Consider the following 15,889-nt stretch of genomic DNA (forward strand, 5'->3'; position numbering starts at 1 on the left):
TGCGGATGGCAGAAGCATCATTATGATTCTTCCTATGCATCGGCTGCCCACCCCCCCACCCCGCTCCAGACCACTCTGGCTAGACAGCCAAAATCAGCCATCTAGTTGGTAATGCAGGGCAGCTGGAGCGCGGAGAAGATCCCCTCCGTGCTCCACCCGCCCTGCATTGGATAGGCAGCAGCCTCCGAGTTTGGAGGTGGCTGCCTATCCTGATAGGATTGCTCCCTAATTCTGGTATTTATTCCCTGCACCTTCAATAGCAATTAGTGTTGGTATAAATGCACAGCATTAAATGTGTATTTATATAAATATACGCAAACAAGGATTTCCCCTCCCAATGGAAAGGATGCACCCATACCTATTCTAATAATTAGACTATTACTTTATGCCGTATGACAAACAACTGTGAGGCTGTATTTGCTTACATCAATAAAATATAGCATAATGGCCAGAAGAATAAAGAAGTCGTTAACTCTTTGGCTTACTGTAAGTGAGTTTTATAATATTAATAAGGTGAAAAGTTAATAAAACAAGTTGCTAGATCAGAGGTTTCGGCAACTGTATGAGAGTGGGCTTTCCTAATGCAGCATATCTTAGCAGAACATGTTTAGAATATTTGGATGCAAACTGATGAATGCTGTAAACTTTCTGATTGAAATTGGGCGCTAGACCTTTTAAAGTATATTGGAATGTTTCTTTTCAGGTTCTCCAAAACAATGGAAAGTACCAAGTAGTACCAAAAAAGCTGACCGTAGGAAAGCGCCTTGCACAATGCCTTCACCCTGCCTTGCCAGGTGGGGTGCACCGGAAGGCACTTGAGACGTATGAGATTATCTTCAAAATCATTGGGCCCAAGCGTCTGGCCAAAGATCTCTTCCTCTACAGGTAAAAATAATGATATTTGCATTGTACTTTGGGAATTAGTTGGTCTTATCAACATTCTGTTTTTGTTAGAATAAACTAATATATTTTATATGTTTTTATAAATCTCATAAAATGTTTCACACATGTGTCGGTATGGCTCTGAAAGAAGGCAGCTTAACAACTGAAATTGTTGAGAGATCCAGTAGGCTTTGTAGAGCTTATGGTCAGTCATTATATGGGCAACTGTCTGAAAGGTGGGGTGGGTGAGGAGATACAGAGTGGACAGTTTGTGCATCTTTTTGTCCTGCTGTGATGAGTGATACATCAGTATAAGTTGTCAGTGACCTGTATTTCCCATCCTAAAGGGCAGATGATAGCCATTCATTCTTTCATTCATTCATTCTATTTAATGTATCCAAGGACTGGTTCAAGATGCTAAATTCCTTCATGCCATTGTATTTAAAGGAGCTTGCCTGGATGCAGAAGTGCTACTTGAGACAGCAGTCATCTCTGTGATCGTGACTACATTTTTTTAAAAAAACAACTGTTCGCAAAAATGATGGCCAGATTGTTGTCCTGGTTTTCTTCAGCATTTCTCCATGCAGTTGTATATATGTGATGGCAAGGACAAATTTAGTAGTGTGAACTGCCACTAATATTACAGTAGAAAATTAAGAACAAATGAACTTAATTTTCTTCCGTGGGAGGACGGATTCAAAGTAAGCAAATAGAGACACATTTCATATTTTAAAAAGCTTTCCTATTTTGTCTAGGAGACCAAATTTAAACTATTTGCCTGAAATAGCTGCAGAAAAAGTAGTTTTATATCACTAGTCTTATAAAACTATTTGAATGCTGAGAGTTAGAAGAGGAGTCAGACATTCAGTGCAAGATGTTTGTTTATGACACATCAGTGAATACCTATGGATATGGATATATATATATATATACACACACACACACACACACCAATTTTCTTTTCTCATAAAGAAGAAATAAGCATTAGCATTACCATCGTGCTCTAAGACCAACTGTTTGAATATTCTTATTTTAATATATGCATCTGGAAGCAAGCAAAAAAAAAATCAGATTGAAACAATTTATCTTCATTTTGTGTTAATCTGCAGTGGCGTTTTCAAGTATTAAATTAATTTTTTGTTTCTAGTGGACGAATAGTGACACTGTTTTTGTTTTGGTAGTATAAACCATAATAAAAATTAAAGCCAGCATTTGGAAGAGTGGTTAGAGAACTTGTCATGGTTGTAGTGATAATAATAAAATATCAGCTTATGTAAATTAGTACCAGTTTAGAGTGGCAGAAAAATGTTCCTTGCCAAACAAATGCATGCACAGACACTTAATAATGCAATGAAAATTCAAAGATAATTTTAGCTAGAAGTCTTTGAAACTGTTGGTTAGCAGTTAGCTGTTGGTTACAAGAATTAGCTACTGTGAGCAAAACTCTGCTCATGGGATGTTCCCACTGGAAGGAGGGAAGGAGATTTTTACCAAGTCCTCCTTCTTGCCTGTAGCCCCCAGTGTGCACTCCAAAAGCTGCCCTGGTGAGTTGTGGGATCCTCTGGAAAAGCATGAGAGATGTCATGGGGGCTGCAGTGGGAAGGGGGAATTGGTGAAAATCTTCTTCATGCCCTTCCTCCAGCAGAAGCCTCCATTGGATCTCAGTCTCTTCCATGAATGGAAAGAGAACTTTTGTTTGTGGTTGAGCAAATCTGGAACCAACTGGTTATCTCCATGTGGTGAAAATGATATCGATAAACTAGTCCAGCCTCACACAATTGCCCTATCAGGCTCTCGGTTTGTATTTTGTTTTGTTTTTATAGTTCTGGCCTATTTCCTCTTCTCGCCAATGCTGCCATGTCTGTTAAACCGGCATTACTCAGCCTGTATGAAAGTTATTACCTTCCTTTGGGCAAAACATTGAAACCGGGCCTGCAAGGGTTATTAACTGGGATACTTCCTGGCTTGGAGGAGGGGTCCGAGTACTATGAGAGGTAAGGCTGTAGCTTAATGCTATATTACTGTTATAAAATCTTGTCTTCTGTGGAATTTTCTTAGCTGCTAATCTTAACTGGTTGTGGTACGTTATATGGGAGCCAGCTGTTCCAAGAGGAAAACATCAAAATTTCAACTGGGTAACACAAGCTTTCTGTGTGACCTTAAGCAACTCTTCTAGAGTTCCAGGTTCTATGTCAAAATCCTCACCTTCCTTCTAGTATCTTTGACCAAGTTGGTGTGTTTTCCAGCCTTGTGTTTGAATCGGTGAAAGTCTGGCATACCCAATGAGGCTAAAGGTACTCCTTACTTATCCTTTATAACTTTATCTTCCTCTTTGAAATGGAGCGCAGTCTCTATGCATAGCTCCAAGAGCCTAGGGCCTTTTTCAGTCTTTGGGTGCTTCCAGACGGAGGGCTCCTAGCACTGCCAGTCCAAAGACATTCTGCAGCTATTCTGTCTTTCCCTGAATGGATTTTTTGTGGGAACAGAAAAGATGGAAGAAGTGGTGAGAAAAAAACAGGAGGGTTACAAGTGGAAAATTACTACATCTGGACCCCTGTGAAAATTTGTGAACGAAGCAGATCAGTTTCACAATAAAAGCCTTGTCTGGAAGTATCCCAAGACTATCCTGTTATCTGGACTTCAATTTTCATTTTACTGTTGTTGCTTGTGTCGCAGAACTAACACTCTGCTGGAGAAGGTAGCTGCTGCAGTGGACCAGTCAGCTTTCTACAGCGCTCTATGGGGTAGTCTTCTTACTAGTCCTGCGGTTCGGTTGCCTGGAATTACTTATGTTCTCTCCCATCTGAATAGAAAGCTTTCCATGGAAGATCAGCTCTATATTATAGGCAGTGACATTGAACTAATGGTAAGAGTCAGTCAAGCTTTATTTTTGTAATTGCCCAGGCCCAGTTATTTGTCTTCATAACTTTTTGAAATCATATTTACATAAGGAAGTTCATTCTGTGTCTATCACAGCAGCAGCTGAATTTCAAAGTACTTATGTGTTAGATGTTGTAACAGCAATATTGTTAAAATGCTGGTACAAGGTTACATCCAGCGTTACATGAGTGGACCTCTGCTCATGCCACTGGACTTCCCTTGCTCATTTTTATCCCCCTCCACTCCACACACCTCCCAAAGTGTGCTTCAAAGGATCCCCCAATCTTCCAGAGCAGATTTGTGGTGGTGCAGGGGAAATTTCTGTTTCACTGGTGGACGCTCGGCACTGGATACAACCTATAATTCTGAAAATACTTCAAAAATATGATGTTTCTTTGTTCATCAGGCTGAATTAAAGAGCACACTTTAAAGTCCCGATGAATTTAGTAGGATAATTAAGCATTTCCCATGGAGATCAGTGGGACTTAAGAACCTAACTTTGTCTGGATTTTGCCAATAAGTTTAGCCTGATGATCCAAGTAATTCTTCCTATGGTGTAAGGAACTCAGATGTTTATGATATCAACATGTAATAAATACTGTTTCTGAAAGACATAGAGTTAGATCCTGAAAGTACTCCCTGCAGACAGAAGGGCTCCTTCAGTCTGCACAAAGCGACTAATCCAGCAGAGGAATCTTACTGGTGGAATGGGAACAAGTCAATTTTCATTGATTCCCCCCTCCCATTGCTCCCTGTGCCCCCCAAAAGCTGCTCCAGAGGTTTGGGTGGAACAGTGGAGAGGTGCCACTGAGGGCTGCAATGGGGAGGAGTTGGTGAAAACTAACTCGATCCATTTCTGCCAGTGAGAGCATTCTGTGTGGAGTTCCCCCAGGAGATGCTACCATCAATGGACTACCCTATATTTTGTTGCTGAAAACAGCATCTAACCTATAATTATTTTGCAGTGTAGTTACTGCCATATGTATACACGTGGAGTATAGGGTAGGGTATGTGTATATGTGGGGCAAACTGTTACATCACATATTCTAGTTTTCACTGTGTTAGATACCATGGCATTATAGGTCTGAATATCTGAGATTATTTATATCTTTCAGGAGTTTCATCATTTCATTTCCACAACCTCCACATTTCTTTCTGTTCTTTCCATTTTAAACATTATTTTGATATTGGTCCAGTTCGGATCAGATCCTTTAGAGATCAGTTCCCTTGATCTCTCTCCCACAAGTCTTGGAGGAGCAAGACCATGGCTTCCCTCCTGGCATGCGTGATGTGCCTGCCCATCCCTCCAAGTCTACTGGACATCCCTGTAGGGTGTGCATGTGTAAAAAACATGCCCAGATTGTGTGGAAGGAAGAAAGGCACAATCACCTTATCCTATCACACACACAGGGAAGATCATGGGACAGTATCTTCCAAACCTGGCCCCAGTTAAAAGGAGGCAGTGATGTTTCTATACATGTGTACAATTTTGTGTAAAGTAAGCAAAGCAGTGTTACTGATTTTGCATGTTCTTAATGGCCATTCTGTTTCAGGTAGAAGCAGTAAGCACTTCAGTGCAGGATTCCAGTGTATTAGTACAGAGGAGCACACTGGACCTGATACTTTTCTGTTTTCCATTCCACATGAGTCAGGTAAAAAGCCACTGAAAGCATATTTAGTGAAACATCCTGTTGTATATACCCACGGGCACAAACTTCAACCAATCTTTCTTAGAATTCCCCAATATCTGCGTAGTATATTCTAGTGTTAACAGACTAACTCTCCAGGTGCTAGGCTTTTATCTCAGTGGATCTCCTAAATGGGGTCTGGAGAGTCTGCTACATATTGCAAAGCACTTCCATGTATACAGAGTGGGAAGAAGAAGAGAGCCAATTTTTCTTTCTAGTGAGAGGACTTCATGCCTTAAGGCAGGGGTGGGCAACTTGTGACACCCCCAGATGTTTTGGCCTATAGCCCTAGTCAGCATAGCCAATGGTGAGGGATGATGGGAGTTCTAGGCCATAAATCTGGAGGGCCACATTTTGCCCACCCTTGCCTTAAGGAATGCGCCTCTGACTTTGGGTGGTGGCTTTTTGGAATACATAAGAGGCTTCCGCTGGAAAGGAAGGGCTGAAAAGGCTGTGTGTGTGTGTGTGTGTGTGTGTGTATGTGAGAGAGATTGAGAGAGAGAGAGAGAGAGAGAGAGAGAGAGATCCTTTTGATCCTGGCCCTCATGCTATTTAATCATATTTACCAATATTAAAATGTTCTTGCTGCTGAACGTGTAATTAATGATACTGGAAATTCTGAAAGGCATTTAGTTGATCTAAAAACAGCTGATTTTTTACACGGTAGATCTTGATCCAGAGTTTGCACGCATTGCAATGTGTGTGTGAAAGGTGTGCACACAGATTGAAATGGATGGGGAAATTCTTGTTGGTAAAGGAGTTCCATAGGTGCATCACAGCTCCTCCTCAAAGAAATTACTAAGACAGGCCAGTTGAGTTCAGATGATGCCATGCATTTTATCAGCGTCTCTCAAATAAAGAAGGAATACCTGAGAACCTGGAAGGATTCAAGTATTGAATTGTCACAGTTCACAATTTTTTTAATCTCCTATGCAACTTGTACAAGTGTAGCATTGTTCGGCAATGAGTAGAAATTAGTAAGTAACAGGTATGTATTCTGTGTCAACTAGTGTAAAGCAAATTATTTTTAAAATTCATAATTCATTCCTAGAGATCAGCTCTAAGTGTGTGTGTGTGTGTATTATTTGAAGCTGAGCTACAGGATCGAGTTACCAGCTTTAAAAATAATTTGTTTTTCTCTGTAATGAGAGAGAATTCTACTTGACCATTGTTTCATTTAATATGCAGAAACTTGTGCTAGCTCAGACACTTCTGATATCTTGCATTTGTCTCTGTGTTTATATGAGATCAGTCTATGCTCAAACATTTAAATTTGCTTTAAAATTGTGTGTAAAGGAGAAAATGATAAGTCTTTGGCCCCTGTGATTCTTCTGGGATTTCTTCCTGTTTGTACTTCACCAAATAAATTTCCTCTAAGAAGGTGGAGGGGCTGCCTGTAGAGATGTGGTCACTGTCTGCTGATGCCGCAGAGACAGAGGCCACTTCAGTGGGGGAGAGGGGTGGCTGATAATAATAGAAGTCCTTTGTTTTGGTTAGGCTCCAGATCTCAGCCTGTATGGATTCTGAGGTACTGGGAAGCAAATTAAAATCTTTTTTTTCTCCCTATTCAAGCAATACTTGAATGTGACACCTGTTGCTGTTTGTTGTTTAAATATAATATTCCCAATTTTAGGCAACACGCCCAGATATGATCAGAATTCTGTCAGCATCTCTTCATGTAGTTCTGCGCAGAGATATGTCACTCAATAGAAGGCTTTATGCCTGGCTTCTAGGTAGGTGCAGGATTTATTATATATGGTTTATTTGAATGTTATAATCCTCTTTTCAGTTTGCAAGAATCCTTAAAACAGGGAACGGTTTAAAAAGAAAATCTAAAAATACAGTTTAAAACATCAACGGTAATAAAGTAAGAAAAACTGAATCAGTAGCTGTTCACCACCAGTAAAGTAAAATAAAACACAGGCCAAATAAACACCTATCATATTAGAGAAGAAAATTTGGTGTTGGGGACTGCTGTTCTTCCTCTTGGAATTTTTCCTTTGTGGTTTTGCAAGGTTCTCTACTCTCCCCCATTATTTTCAACATTTACCTGAAACTGCTCGGGGATGTCATCCGAAGATTTGGGATGAGGTTGTGTTAGTCTCCTTGACTCTATATCTCCTTGTCAAGCTCAGTCCAGATAAAATGGTGGGAGGGCTGATTTAGTTCTGGTTTTCCTGTCCAGACTAGAGTCATCATGCTTTCCCTGAAGGAGAGTTAGGTATAGTTTTGGGGTGCTTCTGGACTTGGCACTGCTCCTGGACAGGGGTTATGGCCAGGAGCACCTTTTTCCAACTTGGGCTGGCTCGTTAACCACAGTCTTGCCTCCCAAAGGACAACTGCCCACTGTGATCGCATTCTTTGGTGGGCTCCAGGCTGGACAATTGCAATGCACTCTATCCGGGGCTTCCTTTGAAATGTGTCTGGAGCCTCCAGGTAGTTCAAAACACAGCCATCCATCTAATTACAGGACTGGGACGAAGGGAGCATATTATACCCAGACTGAAACAGCTGCATTAGTTCTCATTTTGTTTGTGAGCACAATTCAAGATGCTGGTTTCAGCCTTTAAAGTTTCAGGCTTTGGTTTGTATTACTTAAGGGAACAACATCCTCTCTCCTCATGCATGAATCTCTTCAAAAGAGGCCTTGTTCCAAAGTCCCTCCCCTGTCTAAGATCATATTGGACAAGGAGCAGGTAGCACAAGCTCACGTCCTGCTTGTGGGCTTCCCATGGGCGTCTGGTTGACTGCTGTAGGAACAGAATACAGGACTAGGTGGGCCTTTGGTCTGATCCAGCCAGGCTCTTCTTGGCAACCTCCCTGTGGAATTCCCTCCTTGGGGAAGGCCAGCTACTTCTCTCGTCACCATTTGGAAAAAAAAATACTGAAGACAGTTTTATTTCAGCAGGTGTTTGAACGGTGAGGCAGATGGCCATTTTGTGGAGATTTGCTTTTGTTATTTTTCTCATCTGATGTTTTGTTATTCTGTGATTTTAATAGTTGTGTTTGAATGAATAGTTTTATTGATACTTGGAAATCGTTTTTGCATTGACTTTAATGGTTGTAAGATGCCCTGTGGGGTCTTTGTAAGGCCACGTGGGTGGGATATAAATACTAAATAAAGTTTTATACTATCCTACTCAAATTGCATAACCTTTGGTCTAAAGCAAGGGTGTTGGATCTCACGCCCTTGGGACAAATTCAGACTACCTAGGGCCCCAATCTGTCCCTGCAGAGTTCTCCAGAAGCTCACACCCCCTTCTCCCGACCTCACCCGTTTTCCTCCTCTGCCATTGTTTGGTGGTTTCCTGGCTTTTGTGCAGTCCCCCTCCCCCCCCCACCAATTCTTAAAGGTTGCAGTGCCTCTCCTAAGGCTGAATTAGTGGCAGTATGAGCATTAGGCTAAAATATGCTGGTATTTTTGGCCCTGTCCTCTTTTGCCTTCGCCCCCACCCATCACTGCACTGTGGCCCCGGAAAGCTTCTCCAAAACCTAATTTAGCCCTTGGGCTGAAAGACAGTCAACATCCATCATCTAAAGCAACTCTATGACATAGTGTGTACATTAGGGGGGCAGAGGATAAGGTCCATGTATCGTCCGGCCTTAAACTGATTAATGTTCCCTTTGTTTTGAAATATTTGACTCAGATTGAATTATGTTTACTTAACTGACTGTTCATCAAGAGCAGAGGTGGGCAACATGCCAAATTGGTGCTACAGAGTGCCAAACGGCCAAATTTGGCTTGTTCTGAAGCTATATTTGACCCATATAGCACCCTGTAGTGTTAAATGTTTCAGGATTGCTGCCTGAGACTGGGCTGTGAACAAGGAACATCCTAATTCATATTTCACCTCAGCTGTGAATTTATTAAGTAGACTAAGGGGGCAATCCAATGCTCGTTTAGACAGAAAAAAAGTCCTACAACTCCCAGCATTCTCCAATGTGGCTGGGGAATGCTGGGAGTTGTAGGATTTTTTTTTCTGTCTAAACGTGCATAGTATTGTACCTTTAGGCAAGCTACCATTCATTGACTGTGCTCTCCATATTGATCTGCCTTACAGGATTATTGTAAGATTAGGACAGGATATTGGAAGTTAAACACTTTGAGCACTCAACTGATATTGAGATATGTATGTATGTATGTATGTGTCGAGTTGTTGTTGTTGTTAATGTTATAGTATTATTTTGGTCTCAACTCTTGTGAAGTCTACATTATTAATTTTCCTGGAAAAAATTAAGTTCAGCAGTCGTTATCCAGAATGCTGGGTATGTCTATAGAAGTGAAACCAGCCTGATGTTTTGCTCTTAATGCAATTAGTTGCCTTTTATTAAATTAAATTTAAAATGGTCTTTCCTCTTGCCAACAATATTTGGACGGCAAAATGGTAAGTTATCAGAACTAAGCTGCTGTTTGCACAGTTTGTTGTTCTCTACCAGTTTATAGAAGCATTGTATTAATTTGCCATTTCATTTTCTTTACTTGAAGGTTTTGATAACAATGGTGCCATTATAGGGCCTAGAAGCACAAGACATAGCAATCCTGAAGAACATGCTACATACTACTTCAATACGTTCTCTAAGGAAATGCTAGTTCAGGTAGCCATGCTTTTAATATGTGTGATGTGGCAGCGTGTGTGCGTGTGTGTGAGATATGTTTAGTATCAGTACTTGCTCTTATGCTTTTATGTAGGGACAATATGTAGCCCTTCCAGTGTGTTGTAAAGTGAGATGGGTCTTGAAGCAAATGATATTGCTGCTCCTACTTGCTGCTTTTTTTGCAACCTGTGGCACAGACTACAGTACCCACCAAGTATTCCTGGCAGGTCCCATTAAGCCGAACACAGCCCATCAGTTATGTATTGTGACTCATAAAGAGCTTCACACCCCTTATACCCACTCAATTTTTGCATCTGAAAGCAGGCAGAAAAACCATGAGGGTTATAGAATCCCCTGATGGATTGTCATCCATGGCTAGTGGGTTGAGTTCAGCTTGGTGGGCCTCAAGATATACAGGCTCACTGTAGGAGTTCCTGCTTGTGGCAAACCTACCATCTGATGCGCTGGCTGCAATTTTGTAGGCCACAATTTCAATCATATTGAAAGGATTTATTAAGTTGTGCAAAATCCATGTAGAGTACAAACTTGCAGATGGCAAGGGTTTGGGGTCAACAAAATACTACCCTTTTTAGGACATAGGCAATTTGGCTGATTGTGCAGAACCTGGAGAGGTCTTCTGTGTGTTCTTCAATTCTTTTCCAAAAAACAGGGTTATTGGATTATAATATTTACAACAGGGGGTGAGGAACATCTAGCTCTCCTGATGTTGTTGGACTGCAGCTCCCAAAAGCCCTCACCACTATAGCCAATGGTGAGGGATGATGGAAGTTGCAGTCCAAAAACATCTGGAGGGCTGCATGTTCATCATCTCTGTTTTACATGCAAGAAATAATAATTCAAAGCAACTTCTTGTTGCAAGAAGACCTTTAATGTACCCTTAGTCTCTTTTCTGTTTTCTTCCAATATTTCTTTACTTCGTTGGGATTTTAGCACCTATATGCATTTGTATTAAACTAACTTATCCTTTTTTTAAAGTGTTGCGGAGGGGCGGGGGTTGTTTAACCTCTGCTTAGAATTTAACTTGATTTCGTGAATGGTGAGGAAAATGTTAAAATGAAGGATGTTCAAATTACAGCATGGGGGCAGATGTGTCAGGTAGACAGACACATGCGTGCAGACACACACCACAACACACACAGTTTCTATATGCAAGCATCTTCCTAGGCCCATAATTGCGGCCTAATGTTGGCCATGGCGTACTCTAGAAATCCGCTTGACAGAAGACCATGAGAGTGTTCCTTCCATGAAAGGAAGGGCTCCTTCTGCAAACAGAACAGACTGAGATCCAGCAGAGGCTCCTAATGGAGGATGGGGGGCAAGGGGAGGTGATTTTTTATGCTTCCCCTTTCTTCCCACAGTCCCCGCACCATCTCCCACACTGTTCACAGGGTCCCCCAATAATTGAACAACTTTTCAATGGCCATTGGGAGTGGGAGGAAAAAGGAATCAACACAAATTGCCTCCCCCATTCCTCTAGCAGGAGTGTCCCATGAGTGGAGTTCTGTTCACATGAACTCTGGATCCAATTCCATGTCCTTACAAGCTTAGCAAGTGTCAGTACTTTGCATGCAGGGCTGCTGGTCTGTGGACTTGCTACTTGTCACGACCAATTAAACTGATAGAGAGTTTGCTGTACTATCCTTTACTCAATATATTAATGGAAGCAGACAGCTGGCTCTCTACCAGAAACATTACTACTGTCTGCCAGCAACTTAATCTCAAGGGATGGGCCAGGGTATCACAGATAAGGCCCTGTGTGTGTGCACGGAACAAGTGTAGCACTCCAGGCTTTATCTGTAGGCACGGGCTGCACCACTGTGAGTGGTTTTTCAACTTGCTGTGTGTTTGCTTAGCCTGTAGTACCACTCTCATACTTGTTGATTCTAAAGTGTCCTCTTTTACAGGCAATGGTGGGAAATTTGCAAATCAATGTGTATGGAGAGGAGAGCACGTTGATGCAGGACTTAAAGCCTTTTCGGATTCTTATCAGTTTACTGGACAAACCTGAGCTAGGTAGCTATATGAATGTTCTTAGATGCCAATGTGTCGTGTGTGTTTGTATGTACATGTGATTGACTTTTGTAGCATAAGAAATCATTTGGATAGTGGTGAGCATGTGTAAAACAACATCAATCCAGGCATTCTGACATGCACTGTAAATAAATAAAAATCTTGAACCCTCTTATTTTCGTTTGGCTGCTCTCACCATCCAAATGCTATGATGAAGCATGCACAGGAACCTCTGTAACCAGCAAATGGGCTAGAGCAGGGGGTAGCACCTCAGGCCCAGGGGCCAAATGCAGCCCTCTGGGGTTCTCTGGAAGGCCCTGCCTCCTTTCCCCCAACCACCAATGGTTGGCTTGCTTCCTGGCCTTTGTGCAGTTTCCCTCCCTCCTAAAAGGCTGAAATGCCTCTCCTAAGGCTTTAGTCACTGGCAGCAAATGCTTTAAGATACAATATGCTGATATATTTGGTTTTCCAGCCCCACCATTTTGCTTTCAGCCTCACCCATCCCGAGAGGTTCTCCGAAATGGAATTTGGCCCTCAGACTGAAAGAGATTCTGCACCCCTGGTTAGAATCCTGCAGCTATGCCCCACTTGCCCACCACCCCAGTACTAAAGAGTTTGGTAATGTCATGTTGCACTAGCACTGGAGGGGCAGTGGAGATGCCAGGGAGTGTTAACAACTGAACTAGTTCACCATTGCAGAAAATAACAACTTCCTAGAAAATAACAACTGCAGTATTGCTGGGAAATACATCAGTGGGCATGTTTGGGATCAGGGTGCAAGTAAAAAAAATCACATAAGGTAGGTAATACATGGAAAACGGCCACCAGGAACCAATTGAATCATGTTTTAAAAGAGAAACCCTATTCTTATGCGTATAAGATCTTCAACCCTTTCACTTGTCATTGAAAGTCAAGCTGTGCAATCTTAAAACAAGCTTGCCATGATGCTTTCCAGATTAAGATCACAGCCTAAATCTTTAATGGCTGTCTGCACACATTAAGGTTTAATGAAATCAACACAGCCACATAAATCATGTTAGCATGTAGCACGGGCAGAAGCAAGAGATCTTGTTCCTCCTGATGTTAGTGGTAGTCATGTTATCTCTTCCAACTGTTTTCAAAGCTCCTGAACATATTTCAGCGTAACAGTGTACCAACTCTTTTATTCAGTTGACAAATTCCAAGGTTTTGGTAATGTAAATGCACAATTGTTTACCTAGATTACATGCATTGCAGTTGTGTCTAAAGGCCTTTCCAGATAATAGGTTGGATCCATGCTTAGTCGTGTATATAGTACATCATTGAAATCAATGGGACTTAAGTTAGTCATTATTAACTTAATTTCCGTTGGTTTCAGTGGGTCTGCTCTAAGTATGACTAAGTCTGGATCCAGCCCAATAAACCTTTCATGGAATAAATGCATAGTTGTTAATCATGTTTTATCGGGGAGGAGAATTTTCATCCAGAGATCACTCTTGATGTGAAGGTATTCCCCCAGCACCCTCACTGCCATTTTGTGTCACTGCAGAAAGGCAGCTCTTGCCCCCTCCAGCACATCTTTTGTGATTGTACGGTAGAATGTGGCTGTGAAATTGTTAAGAGGAGCCTGTTAGAAGCTTTATTTGTCATTCACTGGTGACAACACAGCTCCCGCAACTGCCTCTGACATTTTGTAATTGTTTTTTAAACTTCCTGTTTAAAATGAAACTGCGTAAGTTGAACATTGGAGTGGCACAATATGGAAGTGAAGTGGAAGTCAAGCCACTTAGCAAACAAAGATGCACCCCCCACCCCAAAAAAGTGGCAACCACAAACAGGGCTGCCCCTTCCGCTACAGCAGAGGTGGAGAACATGTGGCCATCCAGATGTTGGTAGACTGCAACTCCCATCAGCCCTAGACAACCTAGCCAGTTGTGAGGGACAATGGGAGTTGTGGTCCGACAACATCCCATCATCCCTTCCCACCAGAGGTGAGAATAGTATTCTTAAGCCACACAGTGAAGTACCATAATTGTTTGCATATAACATGAAAGAGCTTCTGCTTGTTATATATTGTGTTGTGTTTTGTGAAGTCTTTATGTAAGGCTAAGTTATTCCCCCACCGCCTTCCCCCATGGCAACTTGGGAGAATTCCCTTCGTGATTCCTCCTATCCCATCCCACTGGAGGTAGGATGTAGTGTTGGTACTGGATTGGGCCTTGTATAATGTAGTGCTAAGAAAGAGGCTCTCAAATACTTTAACTATCTTACATAATATGCTCGGACAGTAATCATGCATGTTGAAATTTAGCTTTGGATGAACAAATCTCTGCAAAAAATTTGTAGATCTTTTACACAGCCAAATGTAATAAGAATGCGACAAGAAATATGTGGACTTTATCTAATTGTACAGTAGGATTAATATAACTGCAATTCCTTCTCTTGTTCCTTTTAGGACCTGTAATATTAGAGGATGTGCTGATCGAAGTATTTAGGACATTATACACACAGTGCAAAGCAGAACTGGATCTTCAGGTGGATTCCTCCTTCAGCAAGGACCATGCACAGCTAAGCAGGTGATTATATGGAAAGTAAAAGAGAAATCGCAGCCTGTGGGTTGGATTCAAAGAACCATTTATTAGTTCCATGAACCCAAGGCTGCTATAGACTTGTGTTTCTTGAACAACAGGCTTCCATGCTGCTTGGCAAAATAATTTTGAAAATGTGGGAAGTTGCAAAATCAATTTGAGTGTGGTAACAAACAGGAAAATTGCTATGAAGGAAATCTAGAAATAGGTTTGGAATAAGACTGCAAAGGGATGTATAGTTCTAAACTAAATACTGCTATTACATTTTGCTTTCAGCAAATTGAGAGAAAACAAGAAAACAGCAGAGCTGATTAAAACTGCTAATCTTCTGTTTAATTCCTTTGAGCCTTATTATATGTGGGATTACATTGCCCGTTGGTTTGAAGAATGTTGTAGGTAAGTTATATTTCATTAAAGGTGATTTGCGCTTTACTGTATCCCCTTGGAGGAATATAAAAAGCTTGATCCACTTCTGATTTTGGTGCATTGTTATATAATTCTAGATTTTCAAAGTGGGTAGCAATCTGTCTTTTAGAAAGTATATAGAGAATGTTACTCTACTTTTGGAGCCAGTCCACACATGGATGTACATCATGTGATTACTCCGTGGTTGATGACTTGCAAACTGAAAATGTGACTCTGGTGAAAAGCACTGGTTTAAGGACATGTGGAGTGATAAAAGATCTGTTTGTTGTGGTTAGTCTGTGATGGGATGCTATAGGGTTGGATCCAGAGTTCTTGTGAGAGGAACTCTGCTCTCGGGATGTTCCCACTGGAGGAAGTGGAATATTTTTATCAATTCCTCCTTCCCCTTCCAGCCCACAAAAAGCTTCTCTGAAAGGTTAAGGGACCCTCCAGAACAGTGTGGGAAGTGGTGTGGGGAGCTTCAGGAGGAAGGGCGAATCAATGAAAATCATCCCCCTTCCTGCTCTAGCGGGAGCCTCCACTGGATCAGTCCCATCCATGAATGTTAGCAAACCTTACGTTCACAGATGGGACACCTTTGGATCCAGCCTATAGCGATTGATCATCCCAGAGTGCAGGACACGGAATAATGGGCTCAAGTTACAAGAAGCCAAATTCCAGCTGAACATCAGGAAAAACTTCCTGACTGTTAGAGCAATACAACAATGGAACCAATTCCCTAGGGAGGTGGTGGGCTCTCCCACACTGGAGGCATTCAAGATGAAGCTGGACAGCCATCTGTCAGGGATGCTTTGACTTGGGATTCCTGCATTGAACAGG

The 15,889-nt window shown here is 41.7% G+C and overlaps 1 protein-coding gene across 7 annotated transcripts in view; it reads left to right on the top strand.

Annotated features, from left to right (window-relative positions):
• Positions 1-15,889, top strand: part of DOP1A (DOP1 leucine zipper like protein A) — a 90,516-nt gene that overhangs the window by 18,540 nt on the left and 56,087 nt on the right. For all 7 annotated transcript variants that reach the window (XM_084826998.1, XM_084826996.1, XM_084827000.1 and 4 more), the window contains 9 exons: positions 704-885; positions 2,706-2,876; positions 3,559-3,748; positions 5,316-5,414; positions 7,084-7,183; positions 9,937-10,046; positions 11,972-12,080; positions 14,512-14,632; positions 14,921-15,040. In XM_084826998.1, coding sequence (XP_084683124.1) covers positions 704-885; positions 2,706-2,876; positions 3,559-3,748; positions 5,316-5,414; positions 7,084-7,183; positions 9,937-10,046; positions 11,972-12,080; positions 14,512-14,632; positions 14,921-15,040 — 1,202 coding nt within the window. The remainder of the gene's footprint in view (positions 1-703; positions 886-2,705; positions 2,877-3,558; positions 3,749-5,315; positions 5,415-7,083; positions 7,184-9,936; positions 10,047-11,971; positions 12,081-14,511; positions 14,633-14,920; positions 15,041-15,889) is intronic.

This window comes from Heloderma suspectum, chromosome 1, assembly GCF_057233095.1.
Source record: "Heloderma suspectum isolate Gila_16-S chromosome 1, 16-S_ref, whole genome shotgun sequence".
NCBI classification, from domain to species: domain Eukaryota; kingdom Metazoa; phylum Chordata; class Lepidosauria; order Squamata; family Helodermatidae; genus Heloderma; species Heloderma suspectum.